This window comes from Asparagus officinalis, chromosome 7 (assembly GCF_001876935.1).
Source record: "Asparagus officinalis chromosome 7, Aspof.V1, whole genome shotgun sequence".
NCBI lineage: Eukaryota > Viridiplantae > Streptophyta > Magnoliopsida > Asparagales > Asparagaceae > Asparagus > Asparagus officinalis.
Genome location: NC_033800.1, coordinates 44706148 through 44731992, shown reverse-complemented (window position 1 = coordinate 44731992; position 25845 = coordinate 44706148). Strand labels below are relative to the sequence as shown.

The following is a 25845-nucleotide window of genomic DNA, read 5'->3' as shown; positions in this document are numbered from 1 at the left end:
CTGAAGATTGAATTTTGATTTATTTCCATGTGGGCCGGATTCGCTGCAGATTTCTGAAAATCAAATGGAAATACAACTTGGGCCGGCCTTCAAAGAAGATATGCTGCAGACTAGGCTTTTGAAATTTAGAAAATCATGATGTGGGCCGACTGCGAATTTCTTCACTAATCTCCATCTTTGATTTGTTTTCCAATGGGCCGGATGTAGTGCTGACATTGGACTTGGCTTGGTGTGCAAACAAATTAAAGGTGGACTTGGCTTTTTCAAATGAGATGAAGACCGAACTTGGAATTGTGGTGAAAATCGGATTATGCTGAAATTTCAATGGACCTTGATGCTGCAGCTTTGATTTTCTCAATTGGGCCGAAATTCAAATGGACCGAAAATTGATTGCTACAAATTGGATTTTGAATTTCTTTTGGAAATCAAATAAATCAAAGGTGGAGATTGTTGCTTGGGGCTCAAGACAAATCTAATGGCTCATATTCATTGAAGATTACTATAAATAGGGGTAGAGAGTGAGGGGTTAGAGGTGTGAAAATTTTGTAAACTCTTTTTGGAGAGGAGGGCTACTCTTAATTGAGAAGGCCTTCCAAAAATTGTAACTTTAGTTGCAATTAATAAAAATAATTTTTTTCCTCTTTAAATTTGTTCTTTCTCCTCTTGTTGAATGATGAGGATGGAGATGAAGAGCAATTTGAAGGTTTGCATATATTTTCTCTTTTATTTCTTTTTAGCAATTTCTTTATTATTGCTTATTAGTTAGATTTAAATTCATGCTTGTAGTGTAGATTTATTTTCTTGCCTTTTTTATTTCTTTTTGCACTTTAATTTGTAGAGTAGATTTATTTTTCTTGCATTTAATTTCTGCAATTTATTTTGTAGTTTAGATTTTTATTTTCTTTGTAATTAGATTTATTTCTTGTTCATAGTTTAGATTTTTCTTTTCTTTTTAATTTTGTAATTAGTTCATTTTCTTGTTTTTATTTCTTAAAGATGTGAATTTAATTCTTGTAGGAAGTTTAGAATTATATGAGACTAGTCTAATTTCCTTTATATTGTATGAATTATTCTCTTGTACTTAAAATGTTCATGTTAGGATAATCAACTAGAGAACTAATCGGTAGAAGAAGAATTTGATAATCTATGCTTATCTTAAATGGTTTGATAGGTTATGCTTATGAATTCTAGGATTATTATCATGTTGTTGTTCTTATCATGAATAGTAATTTTAGCTTAGATGATAATTTGATAGGTTACACTTTCCTTAAATGGTTTGATAATCTATGCTTAATAAATCTAAGTTGAAATATGATAAAAAGAGAATAGTTTATATTTTGTAATTGAAATTGGTTAGTGGATTATATTCTAGATTTCTTACCTCTTTTGAATCCTTCATCTTAACTTTCTTAAATTTTCTTTTCATTTTTGGTTTTATTTCTTGATTTTATTAATTCATATTTCTTGCCTTGTGATTTCATTTATTCTTTAATTCTTCCTTCTCTCCTCTAAAATTCAATTTATTACCTCTTGCATATAAATCAAAACAACCAATATATATATATTTTTATTTGAGAAGGGTGGTGGACACTAAAAAATATTTTATTATTATTTTTTAGTAGTACAGCATTCAATATTATCCCTAATACAAACACTCTCTCTACTATAAAGGACAAATTTTCATTTTAGACCTCTTTAGAAACATATTTGCAAAAAACGATCAATTTTGAAAATAATTGCTAAATTCGACCCAGTTTCAGCCCAACTGGCTGGCTGAAACTAGGTCGAATTTGACAAAAAAACTTAGAAAACTTCATGGGACTTGAAGTCCCGTGAAGTTTAAACCCCCCGTGAAGTTTTCTAAGTTTTTAAAGCTAAATTTGATCCAGTTTCAGCCAACTGGCTGAAACTGAGTCGAATTTAGCAATTATTTTTAAAAAAGGTCATTTTTTACAAATAAGTTTCTAAACGAGACTATTTTAAAAATATGTCCTACTATGAACTACTATGCTACTATACTCTTTTTCAACACACTACTATTTATTTTCCTCTCTCCCTCTCTTATTTACTTCTCTTTATTTTGCTTGCTTTTGGGATCCACAAGCTCCCTCTCTAGATTTTTCTTTCACTAGCTTAGGATGATTCTTTCCATTCACTGTCTCCCCCTTTATAGAGGATCGATCATGATAGGTGTATACTATTTAGAGTAGATGAGAGATTGGTACAAACTATTGCAACTACTCTACATTTACGCATGGGTCGGTGCTGACCCATTTAACGCTCCCTTTCAGCACTGACTTCTTTATCTATGAGTTCAAGAATCCTAAATTCTTTTTCAGTGCTTGGATTTCCTCTTTCAACGATTGTCTCCATTTATCATTCCCATATGCTTCCTTGAAAGTAAACGACTCCTTCATGTTTTCTATCACGACAACATTAGCGTACTTTAGATTTGGTTTCCTGGGTGTTAAATGGGTCAGCACAGACTTATATGTAAAATCAATGTAGGTGCAATAATTCGTACCAACCTCTCGCCTACTCTAGATAGTATACACCTACCATGATTTATCCTCTGTAAAAGGGAAGATAGCGAAGGAAAAAAAAAATCATCTCAACCCCGTGAAAGAAAAATCAAACAGAGAGAGGGAGCTTGTGGATCCCAATAGCAAGCAAAATAAAGAGAAGTAAATAAGAGAAGGAGAGAGAAATATAAATTGTAGTCCGCTGAAAAAGAGTAATAGTGTAGTAGTTTGTAGTAGAGAGTGTTAATGTTAGAAAGAGTTATTGAGGATTGTATTACTAAAGAAATAATAATAAAACATCTTATATAGAGAGAGAGAGAGAGAGAGAATAATGGGTATCCTTGTCATAGGAGGGGATTTCCTCCTTGACATATAATACGAGTGTATCTTCTCTTCGGAACTTAACAATCTTCATGCGAACTTGAGGATAGATGATTCTCATGATAACTTGAAAATAGAGGTGTAAAATAACACAGTGAAACGCAGGATGAAGCATGAAACGAGACGGCGAATCGAAGAATCGAAGCATCCAGTTTTCAGCCCGTGAGTCGACTCATCAGGTTGAGTCGACTCATGTCTGTCATAAGTCGACTCATGAAACTCAGCCGTTTTGTCAAAAGTCTCTTACCAGTCGACTCGTCACTGTATGAGTCGACCCATGTGTCATGAGTCGACTCATATGTGCACATGAGTCGACTCATCGAAGAATTCCTGATTCGTTTGAGTTTCTGTTTGCATGAATTCTTGTGGGGTTTTGGCTTGGTTATTTACCACTTTGTCATCCATGTTGTTACACCTATATAAGGGATTGTTTTAGGGTTTCTAATTAATCAGATGTAATCAAAAAGAGATTCTAATCAAGAAAGATTAGGGTTTAGAGAGAATTAAGAGTTTGTTCTCGATTCTAGTGAGATTGTGAGAGGGATTGTAATCTTTTCATACTCATAATCTAGAGAGAGTATTTTCCTTCGTCACATACTAAATTATTCTTTTGTTTCTGTCATCCTCTTCTTAACCCACCTTTAATAATTCCGCAATCAAGGTGCTCGCACGGCGACTCGTAGCAAGTTGGTATCAGAACGATCAGATCCTGTGAAGGACGCATCCTGTGTATGGTCCTGACTCGATCGCAATACAAGAATCTAGACGAGATCCTTATTTTATTGGAAGGAGTCCAGAAATTAAGGAAGGAGAAGATGAAGGGGATAATTCAGCAAGACTTGATGCAATGGAGAAGCAGATCGAGACGATCGGTTCTACACTCAATCAGCTCGTAGGTCTCATCAATGGAAAGGACAAAAAGGAGGAATCTTCTTCGAAAGGCAAGAAGAAACTCGAAGAGTCCGATGGAGAAGGCGAGATATCTAATTCTGATGGGGAGGCCGAGATTGTCAAGGCTGTTACACATCAAGGGGGTAAGAATTATTACCAGAATCTGAAAATTGACTTCAAGGTGGAAATTCTTGTTTATGATGAGTGTCAATGTGGAGAAGCTCGATGATTGGATCGAGCGTATGGAGATGTATTTCACTCTCTACGGATGCTCGTCCAAAGAGAAGATTGTGTTCGCGACTCTGAAGCTTTTGAGGCATGTCTTAACATGGTGGAAATCCTACTGTAAACAGGAGAAGAAGGCGGTGTCGTGGAACAAGTTCAAGGAGCTACTAATGAAGCAGTTTTATCCAGTAGGATTCCTTGAGGAGCATTAGTACAAGTGGTACGACTTACGCCAAAGATTCAATCAGACCGTTCAAGAATATACGACGTAGTTCCAGCAGCAGGCGATGGTTCTCAATATCGCGACGGAGGAATATTCTATCTTTATGAAGTATATGGTGGGTCTGAATGAATATATCCGAAAGAAGATGAAGTTGTTCACAGTCGAGTTCATGACAGAAGCGAGTGTGAAGGCCATTACCATCGAGGGCAAGCAAAAGAAGAGCAACGAGGCAAAAAGAGATGCAAAACAGATGGGATGTGAGTCTAATGGTTCCAAACATAAGGAGGAGAAGAAGGGTGATCCAGGGAGAGCAAAACTGATTTGTAGTCACTATGAGAAGACAAGACATACCGCTGATGGATGCTGGGAGAAGTATCCTCATCTGAAGCCAAATGTGTTAAAAAAGAAAGAGGAGAAAAATACATACGTGATAGCACAAGGTCCGAAGGAAGTTCCTGGGATGACAGAGCCCAACAGTAGTCTCAATCTTATGGCAGGAAAACAGGCCATGAAAGAGGACGAAGACCCCCGAGAGCAGCTCTTTGTGCTGAAGTTGCAAGTGAAGACCAGTTTGGTTGATGCCATTATTGATCCAGGCAGCGAAAAGAATTTGATATCCGAGACCTTAGTTCAGAAACTAGGTCTGAAAACAGTCAAGCATCCGAAACCCTATCCATTGGGGTGGATTCAGAAGAAGATAGGACTAAGTGTAGTTGATCAATGCACTGTCAGATTTGCACTCCACGAGTCGTATATTGACGAGGTCACGTGCGACGTCGTTCTATTGGATGTTTGTCAGGTTATACTGGACAATCCGTACTTATGGGATAGATACGCGATCTACGGAAGGCGGGCTCAGAAGTACACATTCACCAAGGATGGTGAAAAGTTCATATTTCGTTCGGCGTCTCTTCCGAGGTAGACAAACTTGGCGATGATGACGCGAGCGAAGAGGCTAATGAATGCAAGCAAGAAGTTCGTCTCACTGTGTATTAGACTTCATGACGAGCCATCGAAAAGGAGTTGCATGTTGGAACGGAAGACAACTACGATGAGGCGAGGAACGAAGGAATCGTTTCCAGTTGTACGTCGATATCAGATTCCTAACAAAGCCAGGTGGTACAGAAAGGATGGAGGAGCTCGCGAAGCCAGGTGGTACAGAAAGGATGGAGGAGCTCGCGAGTTTCCTCAGCTGAAGTTCTAACTTGAATGAGACTTCAAGTTCCTAAAGGGGGACCCATGATACGAGTGTATCTTCTCTTCGGAACTTAGCAATCCTCATGAGAGCTTGAGGATAGATGATTCCCATGGTAACTTGAGAATAGAGGTGTAAAACAACACAGTAGAACATAGGTTGAAGCGTGAAACGAGACGGTGAATCGAAGAATCCAGTTTGCAGCCCGTGAGTCGACTCATAACAGTCATGAGTCGACTCATTAGGTTGAGTCGACTCATGCCTGTCATAAGTCCACTCATGAAACTCAACCGTTTTGTCAAAAGTCTTTGACCAGTCGACTCATCACTGTATGAGTCGACCCATGTGTCATGAGTCGACTCATATGTGCACATGAGTCGACTCATCGAAGGATTCCTGGTTTGTTTGAGTTTTTGTTTGCACGAATTCCTGTGGGGTTTTAGCTTGGTTATTTACCACTTTGTCATCCACGTTGTTACACATATATAAGAGATTGTTTTAGGGTTTCTAATCAATCAGATGTAATCAAAGAAAGATTCTAATCAAGAGAGATTAGGGTTTAGAGAGAATTGAGAGTTTGTTCTCGATTCTAGTGAGATTATGAGAGAGGGATTGTAATCTTTTCATACTCATAATCTAGAGAGGGTATTTTTCTTCGCCACATACTGAATTATTCTTATGTTTCTGTCATCCTCTTCTCAACCCACCTTTGATAATTCCGCGATCAAAGGTGCTCGCACGACGACTCGTATCAACATAGGACACCCATTAATCTCTCATATATATATATATAAGTTTCTTCAATCCCATTTTTAGCAATTATTCTGTTAGACACGAGACCTTGAATGCGCTCATATCATACATCTATCCCCTAGGCATAGAAAACAAATTCCTATTGGCAATTCTGAGTACCGTTTTGAAATGGAAAGCCCTGGACAACTTCAATAATAAAATGCTATGGTTCATCAAATCGCATAAAGCTTTGCAACTAAGTAAATTCACACTTTAGGTCAGGTTTCCTTTGCTTAAGTAGAAGTGTTAGTGGCTCTGGTTTTGGGATAAACTAAACTAAACCCCTAAGAAATTTCAGTGTTTTACAGTAAACCCCCAATAATTTTCAGAGTCACACAATACTACAAATAACTTTTACGTTTCGCATAAAACCCTCAATAAGTTTTTGCATTTTGCAGATAACCCCAATAAATTAGAACAAAAAACAACATAAAAAGACATTTAAAAAGACATTTCGAAAGTTATTGGGGTTTTAGTGTAATTTACTCAAAAGATATTAGGGGTTTAGTGTGATTTTGAAAGTTATTGGGGATTTACTACAAAACTATAAAATTTCTTGGGGCTTTAGTTTAATTTATCATTTCTTTCTTTACTGTGTTGGTGAACCAAATTATATCAAGTCCAGGTAATGGTGAAGTGGTGTGATTATGTGTATCGCTTGATGCACTGAAAATTCAGCCGAATACCAGGATGCCTAGATAACAGGACTTTAAACCTGATAACTTTTGCAGAGCTCTATATTGTAAACATTAACTGCAGAAGCCAATGCAGGTAGTACTTGTTCCAGTGTTTATCTGAAGGAGAATATGCTTCTATTTTAGTGTAAATTTCAAATTTCCCAGATAAACATATTATAGCCCTTTCATATGATGTTTCCTTGCTGCTTAAGAATTTTCACTGCCGTGCTAGATCTTAAAATACTTAGCATCTTTATTTAGTTCCACTGACACATGTAAACAATTTCCCATTTATGATTAGCTAGAAAAATCCACTCATACATTGCAATAGAGGCCAGCCTACAAAGAAAGTTATAGACCATAGAAACAAATGTTATCCCTCGTGTCTCAGATAAAGACTGAAAGCTAGAGCTTCTAAAAACAGCAGCAGACCAAATAGGAGTATCATCAACTATCTAATCGTCAACAATTTTGATTTTCTCTTGTTGATATTAACTTGTATTTAGTTATAAATTAAACAAATGAAAAAATTGCCCGAAATGCAACACTGAAAGTATCATCAGCAGTGAAGTCTATGCACAATCAAATAAAATAAATAGATGGAACCAGCCAACATGATGCTACAGAGATAATAAGGTTTACCTTGCCTCCAGTTGCTTTGATGATTGATAAAATAACATCCACAGATGGCTGGATATGCTTAGCAAGGCATATATTATACCCTCTGAACAATGAGTGAGGTTTCAGTTTCGCTCTATTTACTGCATCTTTTAGTTCAAACTTATACTTCAGCAAATAATCTTCATCTTCTAGAATGAATGGTGTTTCACCTTCAGAAAAAATGAAAGAACAATCAAAGAAAATTAATCAAATCTTTGTTAAAAGTAGGTACACCTGTTCAGTGGTTATAAAGAAATTGCTAGGGAAGATGAGTAAAAAGAAGAAAGAAAACAGCTAAAACATTTTTTTCTTGTTGGTCTGAAGTCCGAACATATTTATAGATCACTAGTGACTAGGTGACTAATATTAAATTATCCGCTCACCTAAAAACTTGCGTTCCTTGTAGCTTGCTTTCAGCCAGTTGGGTGAGACAATCCAAGCCCTATCATGCCCAAAAAATAAATAAATAAATAAGATAAAAAGAAACATGATTTGAAAATTTTCTTAGTAGTAAGGGATGTAAGCAGCAGAGTGAACAGAGAATATGAAGAATACAATCACTAATAGACATAAGCTAAGTGTCTGACAAGACAAAACTACCAACTAAACAGGAAAACAGAAACCTTCAAAAGTATTTGCAAACATGGCACAACATTAGATTATAATATCCAGTAACACATGCTTACTAGTTACAAAAGCTCAGTTAGACAGAGATCAGAAACGTAAAAAAGGAAAGGTATCTGCACTATCTGCCATTTTCTTCTTTTTCCCTTGTACTTGTGTGTTCATTATAATTTGGTGGCTGTAGCCTACTCTTGGATTCAAGAAACAAAAGAACACGGGTAACAAAAATTTGTTCCATAATTTGAACAGTAGAAAATAATACTAACCCAGAGGATAGAGCTACGCAGAAGTTCAAAGTTCTTCTTGCTTTCCCTGTGATTACATGTGTACAAGAACTTCCATGACTTGTAACAAAACCTCCGAGCTCCTCCACTATCTGCATGGTTAATAACGCAATAAATTAGAAAAGGGTTAGGAAAACACACCTGGGCATTTGAAGCGTGAAAAAGCCTAAAATTTACTTAGGAAAGCTTGGGAAAATAATGCTAATATGAATTCACTAATGTGATTAGTTATAGAAGTTGCTTAATGAGATGAAAGCAACTCATGTAGTTGGTTTTAAGTTTAATTCCCTTACTGAGATGAGTAAACTTCAAGAGCTATTGTAACATGTTTTCTTTCATGCTCACTTTTTTTAACCTTTTAAAAGAACTTGTATAATTTGCTCAATTAGTTACTTGAACTCAAGTTCTGCAGAAGGAACACAACCAGGTAACCAAGAGCAAGACCAGACCTACTTGTTGCACTTATAAAAAAACAATGATGGTTTGAATATTCATGATTGTAGCGCAAAATGTAGTCTTTCAACGACGGGGTTTAGAATAAAATTAAGCCAATAACAAGGTCTGGGATATGAAAATTCCTGATTTATTTCCTTGTTAGTTACTTAGCTCTCATCTTCCAGTTTCTACATCCTTTCCTCTATACCCTCTCCTTTCTTCTCTGTATTGATCTGACCAACAAGCAGACCCTCAACATCTGATTTTTAGCTCCCAATCAATTACCTTTCCTCGTTTTGTTTTCTTCTACCAATCAGGTTAGCAACAAAGAACAGTAAAACTATTTTTTTCCATCTTCAGTATAATTGCTACTTTCAGTAGGTGGTTATCTTTATGATCATGCACACACGGAGACCTGTATGTGCTTAGGTGATCGCTTGCATGACTGTGTGTGTTTTCCCCCCTTTTGTCTATGCATATGTATGTAAACTTGTATACTTTCAGAAGAATATGGAGCAAAATCCTTCCTGTGGGATTCAACATATGACATCCATTTTAAAGGTCAACCATTGAAAATAATCTACATTATCTGGAGAGACTTAAAATCAACATTCAAAAAATTTTAGGTCTTTCTGCTCATGCATCAATTGGCTAGCTACACACACACACATGAATGCACATGTACCCACCTACAAACACACCCATCAAATCACCCATGCACGTGCGCACACAAACACATCTAAAACACATGTACACACACAAGCACATACAAAAAGACATGAGTATACATGTGCACACATTCATACATACTAGTGTGCACCCCGTGCAAAGCATGGTCCCTTTTTTTATTTCTGCTACAGTAATTCTTTTTAAATGCAACAACATTTCTAAATACTACAGTGCTTTAAAAGCCACAGCATTTACTGTAGCATGAATAGTTAATCTTTGGGACCTCCTATAAGTATAGAGGAGTAGATACAACATATATACAAGGACACATAGATGCACAGGCACATATTCAAGTACACGAGCCTATGCGTTAATACATACAAACATAAGCATGTACATGCACACATATATACACAACACAAACACGCATGTGAGACTACAGGAATGCACATGCACGCACGCACGCACACCAGACGCATCCACAAACACACATACAAGCCCGCAGACATACGCATAATACATAAACATGACCACAGTGCAAATGAATATACATACACAGAAATACACCACGAGAACACAGACATGCACAAGCACAAACACCACACCACAAGCACGCACATACAAACATATCCACAACATGAGAAGATACAAAGTTCTTAGCATTTCAACTTAGGACAAGTTTCCAAGATATATCTTTGTACATCTGCACATATTTGAATGAGAGTACTTTTCCACAAGAGCTTCACTATGTGTTTCTTCATGATTAACCATTTTTTAGTGTTTCCTAAGTGGCTTCTCTTCATTTATAAGAAGCAATTGAGTACAAATACTTCATTGTTTGACTATCATCAGAAAGCATGTCATATTACATGTAAGGTAAATCTTTCATTTGTGCACACGGTTTTATGACCTGTTGTCATGGTACCTATTTTCAGATTGTGGCTGTCAAGCTCTTGCTGTAAGTATAATTGTATGCTGTTATTAAGATGATATGTTGCCATTTAATGCCAACTTTACATCGTAAACTAAGGCGCTAGATAGAAGATAACTAAATTATGTTTGTATGCATTATCTGAGATGAACTATAGGATGTTTTCCTACAACCTTTTATTATGTCCTGCTAAGACTATTCTGTTTCATTTACTTAGTTCACTTAACTTCAAATGTAGAATCATTAAATAACAACTCAAAGAAGTCATAGAAGACTTTGTTACAGAATATGCATGCATGAATATGTACAATCATTCTCTGGTTTCAAAGATTTTAAATATTATCCTCTAGGAATTAAAATCATTAATATTCAAATGTAGAATCATTAATTAACAAGAAACTTGAATATAAATAGATATGTATACAGGAAAGAAACACATGGTATATTACCTTGGTAAGACATGTTTTCTTAGCATCATCAGCAATATTCATGAACATGATTCTAGGGCAATTTCCTTTTTGAACGAAGGCTGTGTCTGAGAGATTAATATCAGCAGGGTTGCTAGGAATAATTTCTTCTGGTGGTCGATATCTGGAAATTTCCTTAGAGCAACCTTTGCAGGCTGTGTCAGTTTCTTTAACACGATCAGAATCACAATCCTGATTATCTTGGCGATCTTCAGTACTACGACTACCTCTGATTCTCTTTGATTTTAATGATGATAGTGAAGCTTCCCACATGCACCTCTTCCCTCTTTGACTACAGGAACTATTCTTTTCATTGGCGTTGCATCTGTTATCTGTCGTTTCAGGATTGACTCCGGTTCTGTTGCAGTTTTCATTTGTACAAAGAACTGAGCTTCCACGGCATGGGAGGATTTTGCTTGGAGGAGAGACTGGGAAGGAGGCTAGATAATAATAAAAGGCAAGGTATTAGATTCTCTAGATCCACAATGACCATAAAAGGGAGGAGAAAAGGTAAATCAGAATCAGAAAGAGCAAATTACAACATGATTTTCTTAAAAAAAATATTCTGAATGCTAGAACTATTCTTGAATTATTCCTCATTTTTATTTCCTCCATTCTGTTCATAAAAATTTTGAATTAATGTCATGTATTAACAACACATATTTGAGAGATCTAACATTTATATGAATGTGAACTGTTTTATTGCACTATACAACTCACTACCATCGTGATTACCCCAACGATGATACATGGTTCTTCTGAATGTTACTAACTTGCAAAATCCGAAAACCTTTTGATTGATAACTGTCGGTGATCAACACTCTAACACAGCCTATCAAGTATTATTACAGATTTCAGGTATGAAGAACTATATAAGCATGAAGCATCCAAGATAAGAGTACAGGTAGTTGGAATTCAGCAAACACAATATGTACCTATGTTCATGAATTCTACTCAGAAGATGAATCTCATTTTCTAGCAAAAGATATATTTTAGTAGTAAACATGAAATTGCATGATTTAGAATATTACATATTATTTTATTATCAAAAACCATTTTTGGTATTCTTTTTCCATCTCAATGTTAACAAACAGAAAGCACCAGGTAATTGGCACATTATGAATAAACAGTTTACTTACCATTGACTTTTTGGGGATCTGTTGAAAAACAATCCTTTATCAAATGTTCGGCCTTATTTGATTCGGCTTGATGCAAGACTGGATAAGATCCATCTTTCCTTAAAGAAACTGCTGACTCGCCTTCTGTACTTTTCATGTGTATAGGAGTTTTACTAGGAAGACAGTTATATGACTTGGCATGAGATTTGGCAGGGAAGGAGAATTTAGCATGTTCTGAAAAATTAGCTGAACCCATATTATTCCTATTAAGATATGCAATCATGAGAGTGGAACCACCGGGAAAGCATAGTGCTCTTCTAATATTAGCTTTTACAGGTAGTTTGCAAGGTTTGCCCTTTCTGTTAATTTCTCCAACTGAATTGAAACCCTGCATGAAATGCAACGTCCATAGTTAATAAAGATTACGTGATAATAAAGCAAGCTATTTTCTGAAGCTTATTTTATGCTAAAGAACTAGAAGGAATTACAATAACACAGACATGGCTACAACAAGACAGAGACATCCAGCACAGAGAACTCTGAAGATTGAAAAATCTGCACCTTGATGACGTGAATATATTGTCAAAGTCTAAACATATGTAAGAAATAGCATCAGCAATAAAGACAATCAAATGCAGGTTCAGTGTTAAGTTAGGTGACATACTAGCATAATTCCAATATGCTATAGCAAATTTGCATACGAATATGAACATTGCAAATATATTTAGTCTGAAAACCATAAATAAAATCATGCTATAGTTCACAAAAATTTATAAAAATATAATCTTACACATGAGTGGTAGGGAGTAGTGTCAATGTCCAACACGCCTAGGATACTACAACAGTTTCTAAACTGGAGGCATCACTGGCTTTCAAGAATAAATGTAGTGGATGAAGAATTAAAATAACAATGCACACATGATGGGAGGAAAATCCAAAACTTTAAACCTCAGGGTTATTTTCATTAAGCATTATAAATCAGAAGTTTAAAATTTAGGAAAATTTTGACAAGCCAATGAAGACATAAGCCTTATTTTTTCTTGTAGCATTACTAACAAATGGCATTGACAGTGTCAAGAGATAACTGGTCCTCACATCCTCAATAGATGGAAACTATATTATTCTACATGTTAAATGATAACTCTAATATGCCCTATGAGAGGTAGTAATCTTGGCTATGCTCCACGAACTATTTCTGAAAATTGTAAAAATAAACCTGAAGCCTGAAGGATTCAGCAATCAAGGTAATGGAGAATGCTGATAGGGCCAGAATTCCAAAAAATACACTAGGAGATATGACCGCACGATTAACTTTTCTTACAAGCAATTTTTCTGAGAAGGCTAATATCATGGTGACTACTAATCTGGTTGAAGAGGATAAGAAGAAAAACTTTCCATAGACGAGTTGAATGGATTTTTTTGACATATGACAATTGCAAGCATACTTACCGTAGTTGCTATAAATGGAATTTCAGAGTGAAAACTGCAAATTCTTGAAGCACATTCAACCAAAATAATATAATGGCACTACGTCAAGAATAACCAATCATGCTATACCATATTACCTGTTTAAACCAAAAACCTTCTGACACCTTGTCTGCCCAGCAAAGTATTGTCGAAATACCCACACTTTGAAGTCTTTCTTTCAGTTCCTTGTACATGAGATGACCAACACCCTGGAGAAAAAAAACATTAAAAGAATCCATTTTCTGGAGTTATATCATAGCAGGGAAGCTAAATGAACAAGTCACTAAGATCCAGGAAAATACAACATACTGGTGGTGAAAAGGGAAGAAAATTGTACTGAATGTCTATGTATCGATGCCTTGCTGAAAGTTGAGTTGGTTAAGGAAACTGCCAGAAGTATATTTTACTCTTCCTATATTCAGTCCAAAGCGCTTAATTTTTATTTTTTTTCCTGCATGAGTTCTGGGAAACATAAGATTATAAACCAGATATTTTTTTTATCATCGCCTGGAATTGTCAGATGATATATGCTAGGTACCTTTCCTAAGCTGGAGGTTTTTAAATTTTTAGTACTGTTGCATGTAATGTAGATTTGAGTTATGTGACAAGCTTGTCTCACTGCAATGCTGACTCACTTCTACCTCCATTTCATTGAGTGTCAACTGTGGCAAGGAGGAATATTTTCATCCCCCCTAAGATCTCTGGATGCAGGGCAGGTTCCCACTTCCATAAAGGCAAGCATAAGCTGCTGCTAACAAACATCATTATTTCTCCGGGTTTCACAAATGCTGCAGAGAGAGCCGATCGAACTAAGCTCATGCATAGTCCAAGAGATGACTAAATTGTATTCACCAGATGGGTTCCAAACAGGTTTTAAGATGTGAATTCTTTCAGGGTTTATCAAAGGTTTACACAGCTTATCGTAGTGCAGCTAATAGCCAAAATGTTTGGTACAAGGTCAGTTGGGTCTGTTCAAGTGTAAGAGAAAGCGTAATCAGGTCACACGCAAATGCCTCAAACGCCTTACCATCTTTTGCAGAAACACATTCAAGAGTTACTCCGTGGATCTTTTGCAGAAACACATTCAAGAGTTACTCCGTGGATCAATTAAGTACAATGAAATTCTCCATGAGTGCCGTAAGCAAGAACAAAAGGAGGCAAATAGAAAATCTGATTGTACAAGTTTCGACCAGGATTTATCATCCGAGTGGCTTGACAGTTTAATTTTGATCCACTCTTGAGAAGTTAACTCTACACCAAGTTTTTTATATCACCTTTTGCGATCTGCCTTCATGCAAACCCCACCAGTTTTTCCTCTGACTAAGAGCATTCAACCTTTCTGTTAATTTCCAATACCTATTAAAGTTTCCTCTCAGTTGGTTGATGATGGTTGTTTCAAACCTATGCTAGAACCTGCCTCTTCAGCCTGTCATTCAAAAAACTTGACAATTGTCGGTCCCCTCAAGACAACCAACCTTTAGTTTCAGAGTCCTATTCATCCATCAACATCTAGGAAGAAGCAATTAATCTCTCTAAGTCATATTCTTGTACCCTGGACAATGACCTACTTAGCTTATAGGGACATCAAACATCCGATACCTCCAGAACTGGTTTCGGTCACTCATTTATAGCTAAGAGTGAAGAGCGCACAAGATTCTGCCAAACACTACTTCAACGATATTTAAGTTTTGGGATCAAGAATTCCTGCTTCTCCATGCAGCTGCATATTGCTATATGCATGAACTCTCAGTTCTGCTTCATCTGATCCAATGGTTATGCCACACTCCCCCTGGAATTTGGTTGAGGGGAGGGGTCAGGGAGGTGTGTTAGAATTCAAGTTTCAAAGATGAGCTCCTAGCAACCTTCCAAGTGGGTTTCTAACTGACGACATAAAACTTTGTTTCTCATACACTGACATATAATAGTGAATACAAAATTATGCTAAAAAAATTTCAAATAACCAAACAGATGCATCTCTTATTTGGGAATTGGGACTTGCCATTACGGATCAAGACATTAAGGTTCTACTCAAATGGCAGTATGACATTAACTATGAATCAGCTGTTGCTTCTATTCGGGTTGCAGATCTAAACTTCTCTAAAAAGCACATAAAGCAAAAAAGAATAAAAAGACAAAAATATGTCATACACCTATACAAATTAAGTACCTTGTTTTGGTAATTGGAACTAACAGCAGCAAGTGGAACTTCAGCATATTGTGTATCTGCAGGAATTATTTGATAGGACACTGCAGCAATCACCTGTATGATGCAGGTGATGAAACAACTGAACGATTATAATAAATTGCAATTTAATATTATGAAAAAAGAAATTTATTGCTAAAGTTAAAAACATGGAGATATTATAGATAGGGAGGATAAATCTCGCATCATATTTCCACTGTCAATTCAGGTTCATTAAGATTCCTCAATAAAAAAATCATGACAAATTGGTACAATTGAAATGTGTCAGACGCCTTTGGAATGGATTTAAGGATTCAAAATAACCACTTGTGCAGTTATGAACATGACTGAGTTGGCATATATCTTTGGTTTTTTATATAGAAACAGATGAATTTACAGTTGAAAGTACTATTCCAAGGGGCTGTGGAGATATTTTTCTTCTTTTTACATGACAAGTTTTAAAAAGACCGAAGAACAGTTTTACTAGCAATTCCAAGGGGCTGCTCATGCATTGAAGGGATTTTTGTACCTGATTCAGATTCTCCATGCCTTTCCAGGTCAAGGACAACAGAAGAAATGTCACAGGTGTATCAAAATTCTCGAATCTTTCAATCATGGAGAACCCATCATCACTTCTCTTTTTGTTTCATTTTTTCCCTTTCTTTCTTTTCTTATTCTGATACTATTGTCATCCAGACGTCTTGCAGTTTTTTTATTTCCTATGTTCATCGTGTTTTTCTTTGAAATTCATTATGAAAATGGGATTTCAACTACAAAGTTTACTTGTGGTTGGGGAGTATCATTTGAAGCTTACTTCAATAGTTTCAAATCTGCTACTAAACTTAACAGTTCTCTATTTGGAATCTGCTCAAAATAGCACTGCCATCAGATACATAACATGAAAATAAATGAAAAATGTAAATGTATCTACTAGCGGGAAATGTTGTACAGTTTGGTATAATGACATCCATAAATCTCTATACTGGATTGACAAATCGTTACTAGTTTAGTTTTGATTGCCAAGAAAAAGAATTCATTGGGAATTAGCATGCACCCGACAAAGAAAACTGAAATATTGGAGTTGACTATGTTGAAATAAAGAAACTTGTATCCTTTAAGGAAAGGTAATGAAAAGTTAATCAAAACAGGATAATTTATTTGATCACTATGAATAAGGCATGAATTGACCTCATTGTGTTCAGAAATGAGAACAGAGTGACATTGCAGCTCACTTTTTATTTTTGGGAAAACTAAGTTGTTTTCGTTTGTAGTGTTTGGGTGTGAGATTGGGGAGTTCTCTTTCTTGTAATCTACCTATTTGACAACGGGATTAATTGCTGACTTCACCCATGGATGTAGGTCAAAAATAACTGAACCATGCAAATGTTTTTCTTTCTCCTATTTCTATTAATTATATTTTTTTGCCTAACCACTCGACTTTGTGTTGACATCTCCTTGCCAAGAAATCCAGTGGAAAGCTGACAGTTGGAGCATGCACTCAGAAGGCAATTAACTATCTTCAAAATCTTTGTGAATTTTAGCTTTCTAGTAATTACAGCGGGTGCGTGGAGGTTAACGTTATGACAGACGACCTGTTGCTTTAAGCCCTACCAAGATAGAGAACGAAGGTCAGAGTGTCAACGCTGTTTCATTTCTTAATTTTTTATTTTCTAGGTATATTCTACTGCTCTTGCCTTCCTTCCTATGAACACAGAGAACAACGCTGCATTCACCCAACACACAGGACGGCAATCAGTTTTCAAATAGTAAGATAACAAGTACAGGACTTCAGAAAAATCAAGAAAAGATAACAGAAAAAAAGAGCACCTAAACCAAACTCTCAAGAGAATGAAGAGAGCACCAGGCCAAAATTATCAAACATGGATGAAGCTTACATTGCCCATTCCTTCAGTGCAATTTGATTTCATGATCAATGTCCTATACTTCCTGTAAAAATGATGAAAACATAGGTGCAAGAAATTAGTAGGGAATCCTAGGGCGATCTCAAAGTATAATCATAATGTGACAGCCTGCTTCATTGAAACAGCATATAAGTTATTCTTTTGAACAGAATACTACTTGCCAAAGAAAACCTTACCCATTTGAGATGCATTTTTCAAGAAAATGAGATTCCTTTCCTGTATTTGCAGCATAGTTCATGTCAGGAAGTTGTTCTGTATAAAGCTTCAGTACTTCCTGAAACACAAAACAACCAAGTGATGTCGACCAGCTTTTCCTCAAATACAAATACAGGCATCTGAAACAGACCAACATATTTCAGGAAAATCCAAGTACCCCCAAGATGACCCACAAAGATGAAGAAGAAGAAAAAAAAAAGCTCTGGGTTCAGTCTAACAAAAGTTTTTCTTTTCAAATATTTTTAAGAAGCCTCCATAATCACTGTTGCTTGTCATATTATTTCCTAAAACACATATAATGGCATCTAGGCAGGTTATTGAAAAGTTCTTTTAACTGAATTGAGTTTAATCAGTAATATAGCACTTATCTTAGCCCTTATGAAAAACAACTCAACTAATAATCAAGGACATGCTAACACTGTTGGTAATGGGTGTAGACCCTTACCTTGTCAGCGGCGAACGAGGCGAGCTCCGGCGAAGTTGAGTTGGAGAAGGCAAGGTCGTGGATCTTGAACTGGCGAGCTCGAGCGGAGCAACGTCGGGCGAAGGCGAGTTTTGGACTTGGGATCTTGCAGGCGGAATTCGACGGGCTGATGGCGAGTTCGAGGTAGGCGCTACAGGCGAGTTCTGAAGTCGAGCAGGCGGATTTGAGATCGCGAAGGGCTGCAGGCGATTTTGGGGCTTCTACGGGCGAGCTCAAGCGGTGCTCTCGACAGGCGACCTCATAGCCTTGCAGGCGAGTTGGTTGCAGGCGATTTTTGAGCTCTAAGGCAGGCGGGTTCTGATTTCCCCCTTTCGCCTGTGTTTTGTTGAGAACAGCTGGACCCAGCTGTTTTGGCTAGGGTTTCCCTATTTAAGGGAACCTGAGCACGAGAGCAGTTAGCCCCCGATTTTTCTTCAGATCATTAAACTCCAGATGCGGCGGCCATTAAGGAGAGCTCTTCAGCAGAGAATTTTTAAAGAGAAATTCTTGAGTTCCTGTAGCGATTTATTGAAGAGAGAGGAGATTTTACTGTTGTAAAATCTCGCGCCTTTTAGACAACAGATAGTTTCTGTTGGCTCTTCTTTTGAGAAATCTCAAGTTGAGATTTGCTCTTTACAAGCTTTGTAATCTTCTTTGATATAAAGGAAATTATTTGTGTGGTTCCCGAGGACGTAGGCAACTTGCCGAACCTCGTTAAAACTCGGTGTTCTTTATTCTTGCAATTATTGTTTGATTTGTAGTGATTTCTTTTTTTCATTGCTTAACACAAGATCCGGTAGGGCAAATTCCGCAGAACGGGTGTCAGAGCGTATCTGATATTATTATCCCAATAACTGGTATCAGAGCCAGGTTCAGATCTGTGTGTGTAAGAAATGACAGAAGAAGAAAAATAAAAAATTGAGAGGTTTGACGGATCAGACTTCGCCTACTGGAAGTCACAGATGGAGGACTATCTGTACCAGAAGGATCTTTACCGTCCGTTGATGGGTAAAGCAAAAGGCAAGAAGAAAGAAGAATCCGACGAGGACTGGAGAAATTGGATTGAAAAGCCCTGGGGCAGGTCCGATTGGCCCTCGCAAAATCTGTAGCACACAATATATTAAAGGAAAAGACGACGGTGGGGCTTATGGAAGCGCTCGCAACGATATACGAGCAACCGTCAGCTGCAAATAAGGTGCATCTCGTCAAGACGCTATTCAACCTCAAGATGGCAGAAGGATGTTCCTTCACGATGCATCTCAACGAGTTCAACACGATTGTTGATCAACTTATCTCAGTCGACATCAAGTTTGATGACGAAGTGCAGGCCCTTTTGATACTATCGCAGTTGCCGGATAGTTGGGCAGGTTGCGTGACCGCAATCAGCAACTCGGCAGGAAAAGAGAAGTTGAAGCTGAATGAGGTGGTAGCTATGATTCTATCCGAGGAGGTTAGAAGAAAATCGAATGAATCAGAAGGTTCAGGTTCAGCCCAGAAGCCATAATAGGGGGAACCAAAACAGGAATCGATCGAAGTCGAAGAAGAAGAGGTCAAACTCGAAGGTGAGACCTATCAAGGGAAAATGTTGGAACTGCGGCCAGGAGGGCCACATGTCTTCTACCTGTAAAGCACCGAAGAAAAATGAGCAGGAGGCTCATATTGTGCAAGATGCGCTGATTCTCGCTATGGATAGCGACTCCGATTCATGGGTCATTGATTCGGGAGCTTCATTCCACGCCACTGCTAATAGAAAGCTATTTCAAAACTATATAGCAGGGGACTTTGGAAAGTATACTTGGGGGATAATGAACCCTGTAGTGTCATTGGAAGAGGCGATGTGCAAATACAGTTGAAGGGCTCTAAGTGGTCTCTGAAGAATGTCAGACACATACCGAAATTGAAGAGGAATCTTATTTCGGTTGGCCAGCTCGGAGCAGAAGGCTATGTTACAACATTCACTGGAGATTTGTGGAAAATCTCCAACGGTACAATGGTGGTTGCCCGTGGCAACAAGACCAGTACCCTCTACCTAACTTCACACGCGAGCGACACCCTCGCGATTGCTGCAGGCAAGGAAAGTGCAGATCTGTGGCACAATAGGTTGGGACACATGAGTGAGAAGGGTATGAAGATTCTACACTTAGAAGGGAAGCTAACCGGTATCGATTCGGTGGAAGTCGGTGTTTGTGAAGACTGCATCTTCGAAAAGCAGAAGAGAGTTAGTTTTCTGAAGGGTGGAAGACCACCTAAAGCTCACAAGCTAGAGCTTGTTCATACAGACGTATGGGGTCCAGCTAGCGTGTCTTCTCTTGGCGGTTCGACGTACTACGTCACATTTATCGACGATCACTCGAGAAAGGTATGGGTATACTTCATGAAGCACAAGTCGGAGGTGTTCAGCATCTTTAAGAAGTGGAAAGCCATGGTGGAGAACGAGACAGACCTGAAAGTGAAGTGTCTGAGATCAGACAATGGTGGAGAATATAATTTGAAGGAGTTCAAGAAGTTCTGTGCTCTGAACGGGATTCGTTTGGAGAGGACTACTCCAGGGACGCCGCAACAGAATGGCGTAGCAGAAAGAATGAACAGAACGCTGACAGAGCGTGCGAGGAGCATGCGTCTATATGCAGGTCTACCTAAAACTTTTTGGGCGGATGCGGTGCATACAGCAGCGTACTTGATAAATCACGGGTCGTCAGTTCCATTGAACTTTTGGATTCCGGAAGAGGTTTGGAGTGGTAAGAAGGTTAATCTCTCACACTTGAGAATTTTTGGGTGCGTGGCATATGTCCACATCAGTGACCACGTCAGGGACAAGCTAGAAGCTAAGTCATTGAAGTGTACATTCATTGGATACGGTATTGATGAGTTCGGGTATCGTCTGTGGGATGAGAAGAACAGGAAAATCATCAGGAGCCGAGACGTTATATTCAATGAGGAAGTGATGTACAAGGACAGGGACAAAGCCAAGGCGGGCCAAAGCAGTGGGAGCAACACTACGGATGCAGACGCATCCGAGTACATGGACTTGGAGGAACTTCCAGATGGGGGAGACAACGTCGATTCTGACCAAAGAACGGAGGAGACTCCAGTCGCAGAACCGACTATCCAGGGCGAGGAGCTTAGGAGGTCATCCAGGGTACCCAAACCGAATCCCAGGTATCTCTCGTCACTAGACTACCTACTTTTGACAGATAGCGGAGAACCAGAATGCTATGAGGAGGCTATGCAAGTGATCGAATCTCAACAGTGGGAGCATGCAATGCAAGAAGAGATGGATTCTCTCTACTCGAATGAGACATGAGAGTTAGCCCGGCTACCTGCACAGAAGAATGCCTTACATAACAAGTGGGTTTACCGAGTCAAGCAGGAGAGTGATGGAAGGAAGAAATACAAGGCCAGATTAGTCGTGAAGGGGTTCCAACAGCGGGAAGGAGTGGATTATACGGAGATATTTTCCCCCGTTGTGAAGCTCACAACCATCAGAGTGGTGTTGAGCTTGGTAGCTGCTGAAAATCTCTATCTTGAGCAGTTAGATGTGAAGACTGTCTTTCTTCATGGCGACTTAGATGAAGAAATCTATATGAAGCAACCTGTTGGCTTCATTGAGGAAGGAAAGGAAGAGATGGTGTGTAGGCTCAAGAAGAGCTTATACGGATTAAAACAGGCTCCACGACAGTGGTATAAGAAGTTTGATAACTTCATGCAGAGCAATGGCTATGACAGATACAATTCAGATCATTGCTGTTACTTCAAGAGGTTCGAGTCCAGCTATATCGTGTTATTGCTGTATATTGATGACATGTTAGTTGCAGGATCGTGTTTACAGGAGATAAACAAACTGAAGAAGCAGTTAGCAAAGGAGTTTGCCATGAAGGATCTGCGTGCAGCGAAGCAGATTCTTGGGATGCGGATCAACCGAGATACGGCTAAGGGGACGTTGAAGTTGAGTCAGTCAGAATACATTGAGAAAGTACTTCAGAGATTCAACATGCAGAATGCTAAGGTCGTTAGCACGCCCCTTGGAAGCCAGTTCAAGTTGTCTGGTGAACAATTACCCAAGACCGATGCAGAGAGGGAGCACATGAGGAAGGTGCCGTATTCATCAGCCATTGGTAGTCTGATGTACGCAATGGTTTGCACGAGGCCGGACATTGCCCATGCAGTAGAAGTTGTGAGCAGGTTTGCAAGCAACCCAAGGAAACAGCATTGGGAGGCTGTGAAGTGGATATTACAACATCTGAGAGGGACTACGAATATTCTACTGTGTTTCAGGAGAAAAGAATTGGTACTGCAGGGATACGTGGATGCAGATTTTACCGGTGATCATGATACGAGGCGAAGCACCACGGGGTATGTTTATACCTTAGGGTCGACAACAGTGAGCTGGGTCTCACGTTTGCAGAAGATTGTGACGTTGTCCACAACTGAGGCAGAGTATGTCGCAGTGACAGAGGCGAGCAAGGAGATGATTTGGTTAACAGGGTGCCTGGATGAATTAGGTCTGAAGCGGGGGAACGAAGTTCTTTATTGTAATAGCCAGAGTGCTATACACCTTGCCAAGAACCCAATGTTTCATGCCAGAACGAAGCACATCGAGTTACGTTACCACTTCATACGCTCGATGATTGAGGACGGAAAGTTACAGTTGGAGAAGATTTTGGGGAGCCAAAATCCTGCAGATATGTTGACTAAAGCAGTCACCATTCAGAAACTGGAGTTGTGCGCAACTTCAGTTGGCCTTCATATGTAAGAGATGAGGGCGGAGCCACACAGAAGAAGATGCTTGTTAAGAGAGAGCTTGCTGATGACGGTATGGTCTCCAAGTGGGAGGTTGTTGGTAATGGGTGTAGACCCTTACCTTGTCAGCGGCGAACGAGGCGAGCTCCGGCGAAGTTGAGTTGGAGAAGGCAAGGTCGCGGATCTTGAACTGGCGAGCTCGAGCGGAGCAACGTCGAGCGAAGGCGAGTTTTGGACTTGGGATCTTGCAAGCGGAATTCGACGGGCTGATGGCGAGTTCGAGGTAGGCGCTACAGGCGAGTTCTGAAGTCGAGCAAGCGAATTTGAGATCGCGAAGGGCTGCAGGCGATTTTGGGGCTTCTACGAGCGAGCTCGAGCGGTGCTCTCGACAGGCGACCTCATAGCCTTGCAGGCGAGTTGGTTGCAGGCGATTTTTGAGCTCGAAGGCAGGCGGGTTCTGATTTCCCCCTTTCGCCTGTGTTTTGTTGAGAACAGCTGGACCCAGCTGTTTTGGCTAGGGTTTCCCTATTTAAGGGAACCTGAGCACGAGAGCAGTTAGCCCCCGATTTTTCTTCAGATCATTAAACTCCAGAGGCGGCGGCTATTAAGGAGAGCTCTTCAGCAGAGAATTTTTAAAGAGAAATTCTTGAGTTCCTGTAGCGATTTATTGAAGAGAGAGGAGATTTTACTGTTGTAAAATCTCGCGCCTTTTAGAACAACAGATAGTTTCTGTTGGCTCTTCTTTTGAGAAATCTCAAGTTGAGATTTGCTCTTTACAAACTTTGTAATCTTCTTTGATATAAAAGAAATTATTTGTGTGGCTCCCGAGGACGTAGGCAACTTGCTGAACCTCGTTAAAACTCGGTGTTCTTTATTCTTGCAATTATTTTTTGATTTGTAGTGATTTCTTTTTTCCATTGCTTAACACAAGATCCGGTAGGGCAAATTCCGCAGAACGGGTGTCAAAGTGTATCTGATATTATTATCCCCAATAAACACCAACATAGGTAACTAGAGACAATACAGCACAACTAAAAACATACACACAGAAGAGCAATGTCACTGCAAGAGGTGTAGAACTAGCGATATATCGAGTTGTACTATTAATTTTCCTCAACTAAGCTAAACTTCCCGAATAGTGGGCAATGAAATGTTAAATTGCATTTGTACACCACAAACATTTATATCAGGATCTACAGCGAAGAGCTAAACAAGAAATTACCTCAAGGAGGGATTTAGTACAGCTGTCTCCGTCTTTAGGATCCGCAAGTACAAAAGAATAGTCCTCAGGAGGAAAACAATTCTCTCCTTTACACAGCAAACAAGCAAATCATTTAAATTTGTAAATTATCAAAAAAAATTAGTTTTGAGTAAAACCCCCCTATTTTACACTTCAAGAATCCAATAAATTGACAGTAAAATTAACTAATAACCAGGAACAGAAATCACTAGTACTATAATTCTGCAGGCTGGGCTGTAATTTCTTGAATGATTTACTGCAGTAATTTCAAATATTTACCCTTTTAGATTATCCTAAATAGAAAACTTAACTTTAAAAAAAGAAAAAAGGTGAAGATCTGAAATCTTACTAGATATTTTGATCTTTGCTGCATCAGGCACCGAAATGAGAAGACCTTCATCAATCGATTCATAGGCATAACTATCCCCATCGATCTCAACCTTGCAGTTGCCTAAATCAAGATCGAACACGAAAAATGAGAGATTTTAAGGGAATTTTTGAATAAAAATTAGGGTTTTGAGAAATACCGATGAAAATTGGGGTAGGAGAGGATCGCTTTTTTCGCGCCATCGGCTTCTTCGTAAATCGTAATGCGATTTCGATTTTCGGGATGTGAAAATTTTTGGTTGGAGGCGATCGATCTCATTTTATTGAGAGCGGGAAGTGTTTTGGAGATTAAAAATTAAATGGGCTATTTGAGAAAGCTCGTTCAGTGAGGCCCAAGCCCAAAACATCACCTCTTCCACCAGCCAAATCCAAAAACAAAATGAAAAGGAAAAAGAATAAAAATAAAAGGTTTCATATATTGCGAGATCGAAAAATAAGCCCTCACTTTTTCTGAAACTTAAGGTTAAATCGCATAAAAATACGACAAAGTTTCCCGTTTGTAGCACAAAAATACCATAAGTCATATTTTCCAGCAAAAAAATATCATGAAGTTTTCTCAATGTGTCTGTGGATGCAATTTGTATATGTTTTAAATTGAACATAGTCCATTTATGTACATAAGATAATTTGAGGGATAATTAAGATGTAAAGAAATCAAATATGTGTACAGAAACATGCACGAAGACAAATGGTGCATAAAAAAAGATCACAACAAGCATATTTCAACTTTTTGTACATGTATTATGTCCATACACACGATAAACATTTAACCGAAAGCTTACGGTTCCATATACAAGTACATAAGTCTGAAGCTTTCATATAAAGCAACCACAATAACAAGCATGTAACTAAATGCATACTTTTCATACACCAAATATGTATCTTTCATATATAGGGACATTTTTCACAAAATACCAACATATCCGCAATTTCAAGATCAAAAGAAGTACGTACATAATTGAGACAAAATATGCCGTAACTGAATCAACATAGCATGAGTTTGACTCAAGCACGGAAATATAATACAAGTATTCACTAAACACTACTATTTCTGACGGGATTCTCTCCTACACCCTTCTTTGATGCTATGGCTGCTGATCATCACTTCCCTGGAGAACACTCCTTGTCAGATTT

General features: G+C 38.4%; 1 protein-coding gene across 2 annotated transcripts in view; it reads right to left on the bottom strand.

Annotated features, from left to right (window-relative positions):
• Positions 1-24983, bottom strand: part of LOC109850310 — a 25984-nt gene extending 1001 nt beyond the window's left edge. Inside the window, exons 1-12 of one of the 2 annotated variants that reach the window (XM_020420292.1) lie at positions 24852-24983; positions 24674-24775; positions 24307-24392; positions 17842-17939; positions 17639-17690; positions 15729-15821; positions 13660-13770; positions 12116-12482; positions 10959-11416; positions 8457-8566; positions 7950-8008; positions 7549-7736 (exon numbers count right to left, since the gene is read on the bottom strand). In XM_020420292.1, the coding sequence (XP_020275881.1) occupies positions 7549-7736; positions 7950-8008; positions 8457-8566; positions 10959-11416; positions 12116-12482; positions 13660-13770; positions 15729-15821; positions 17639-17690; positions 17842-17939; positions 24307-24392; positions 24674-24775; positions 24852-24894 (1767 nt within the window). In that variant the 5' untranslated portion in view covers positions 24895-24983. Of the gene's footprint in view, positions 1-7548; positions 7737-7949; positions 8009-8456; positions 8567-10958; positions 11417-12115; positions 12483-13659; positions 13771-15728; positions 15822-17638; positions 17691-17841; positions 17940-18326; positions 18780-24306; positions 24393-24673; positions 24776-24851 lie in introns of those variants that run through there. The other variant, XM_020420293.1, reaches the window with a different exon arrangement.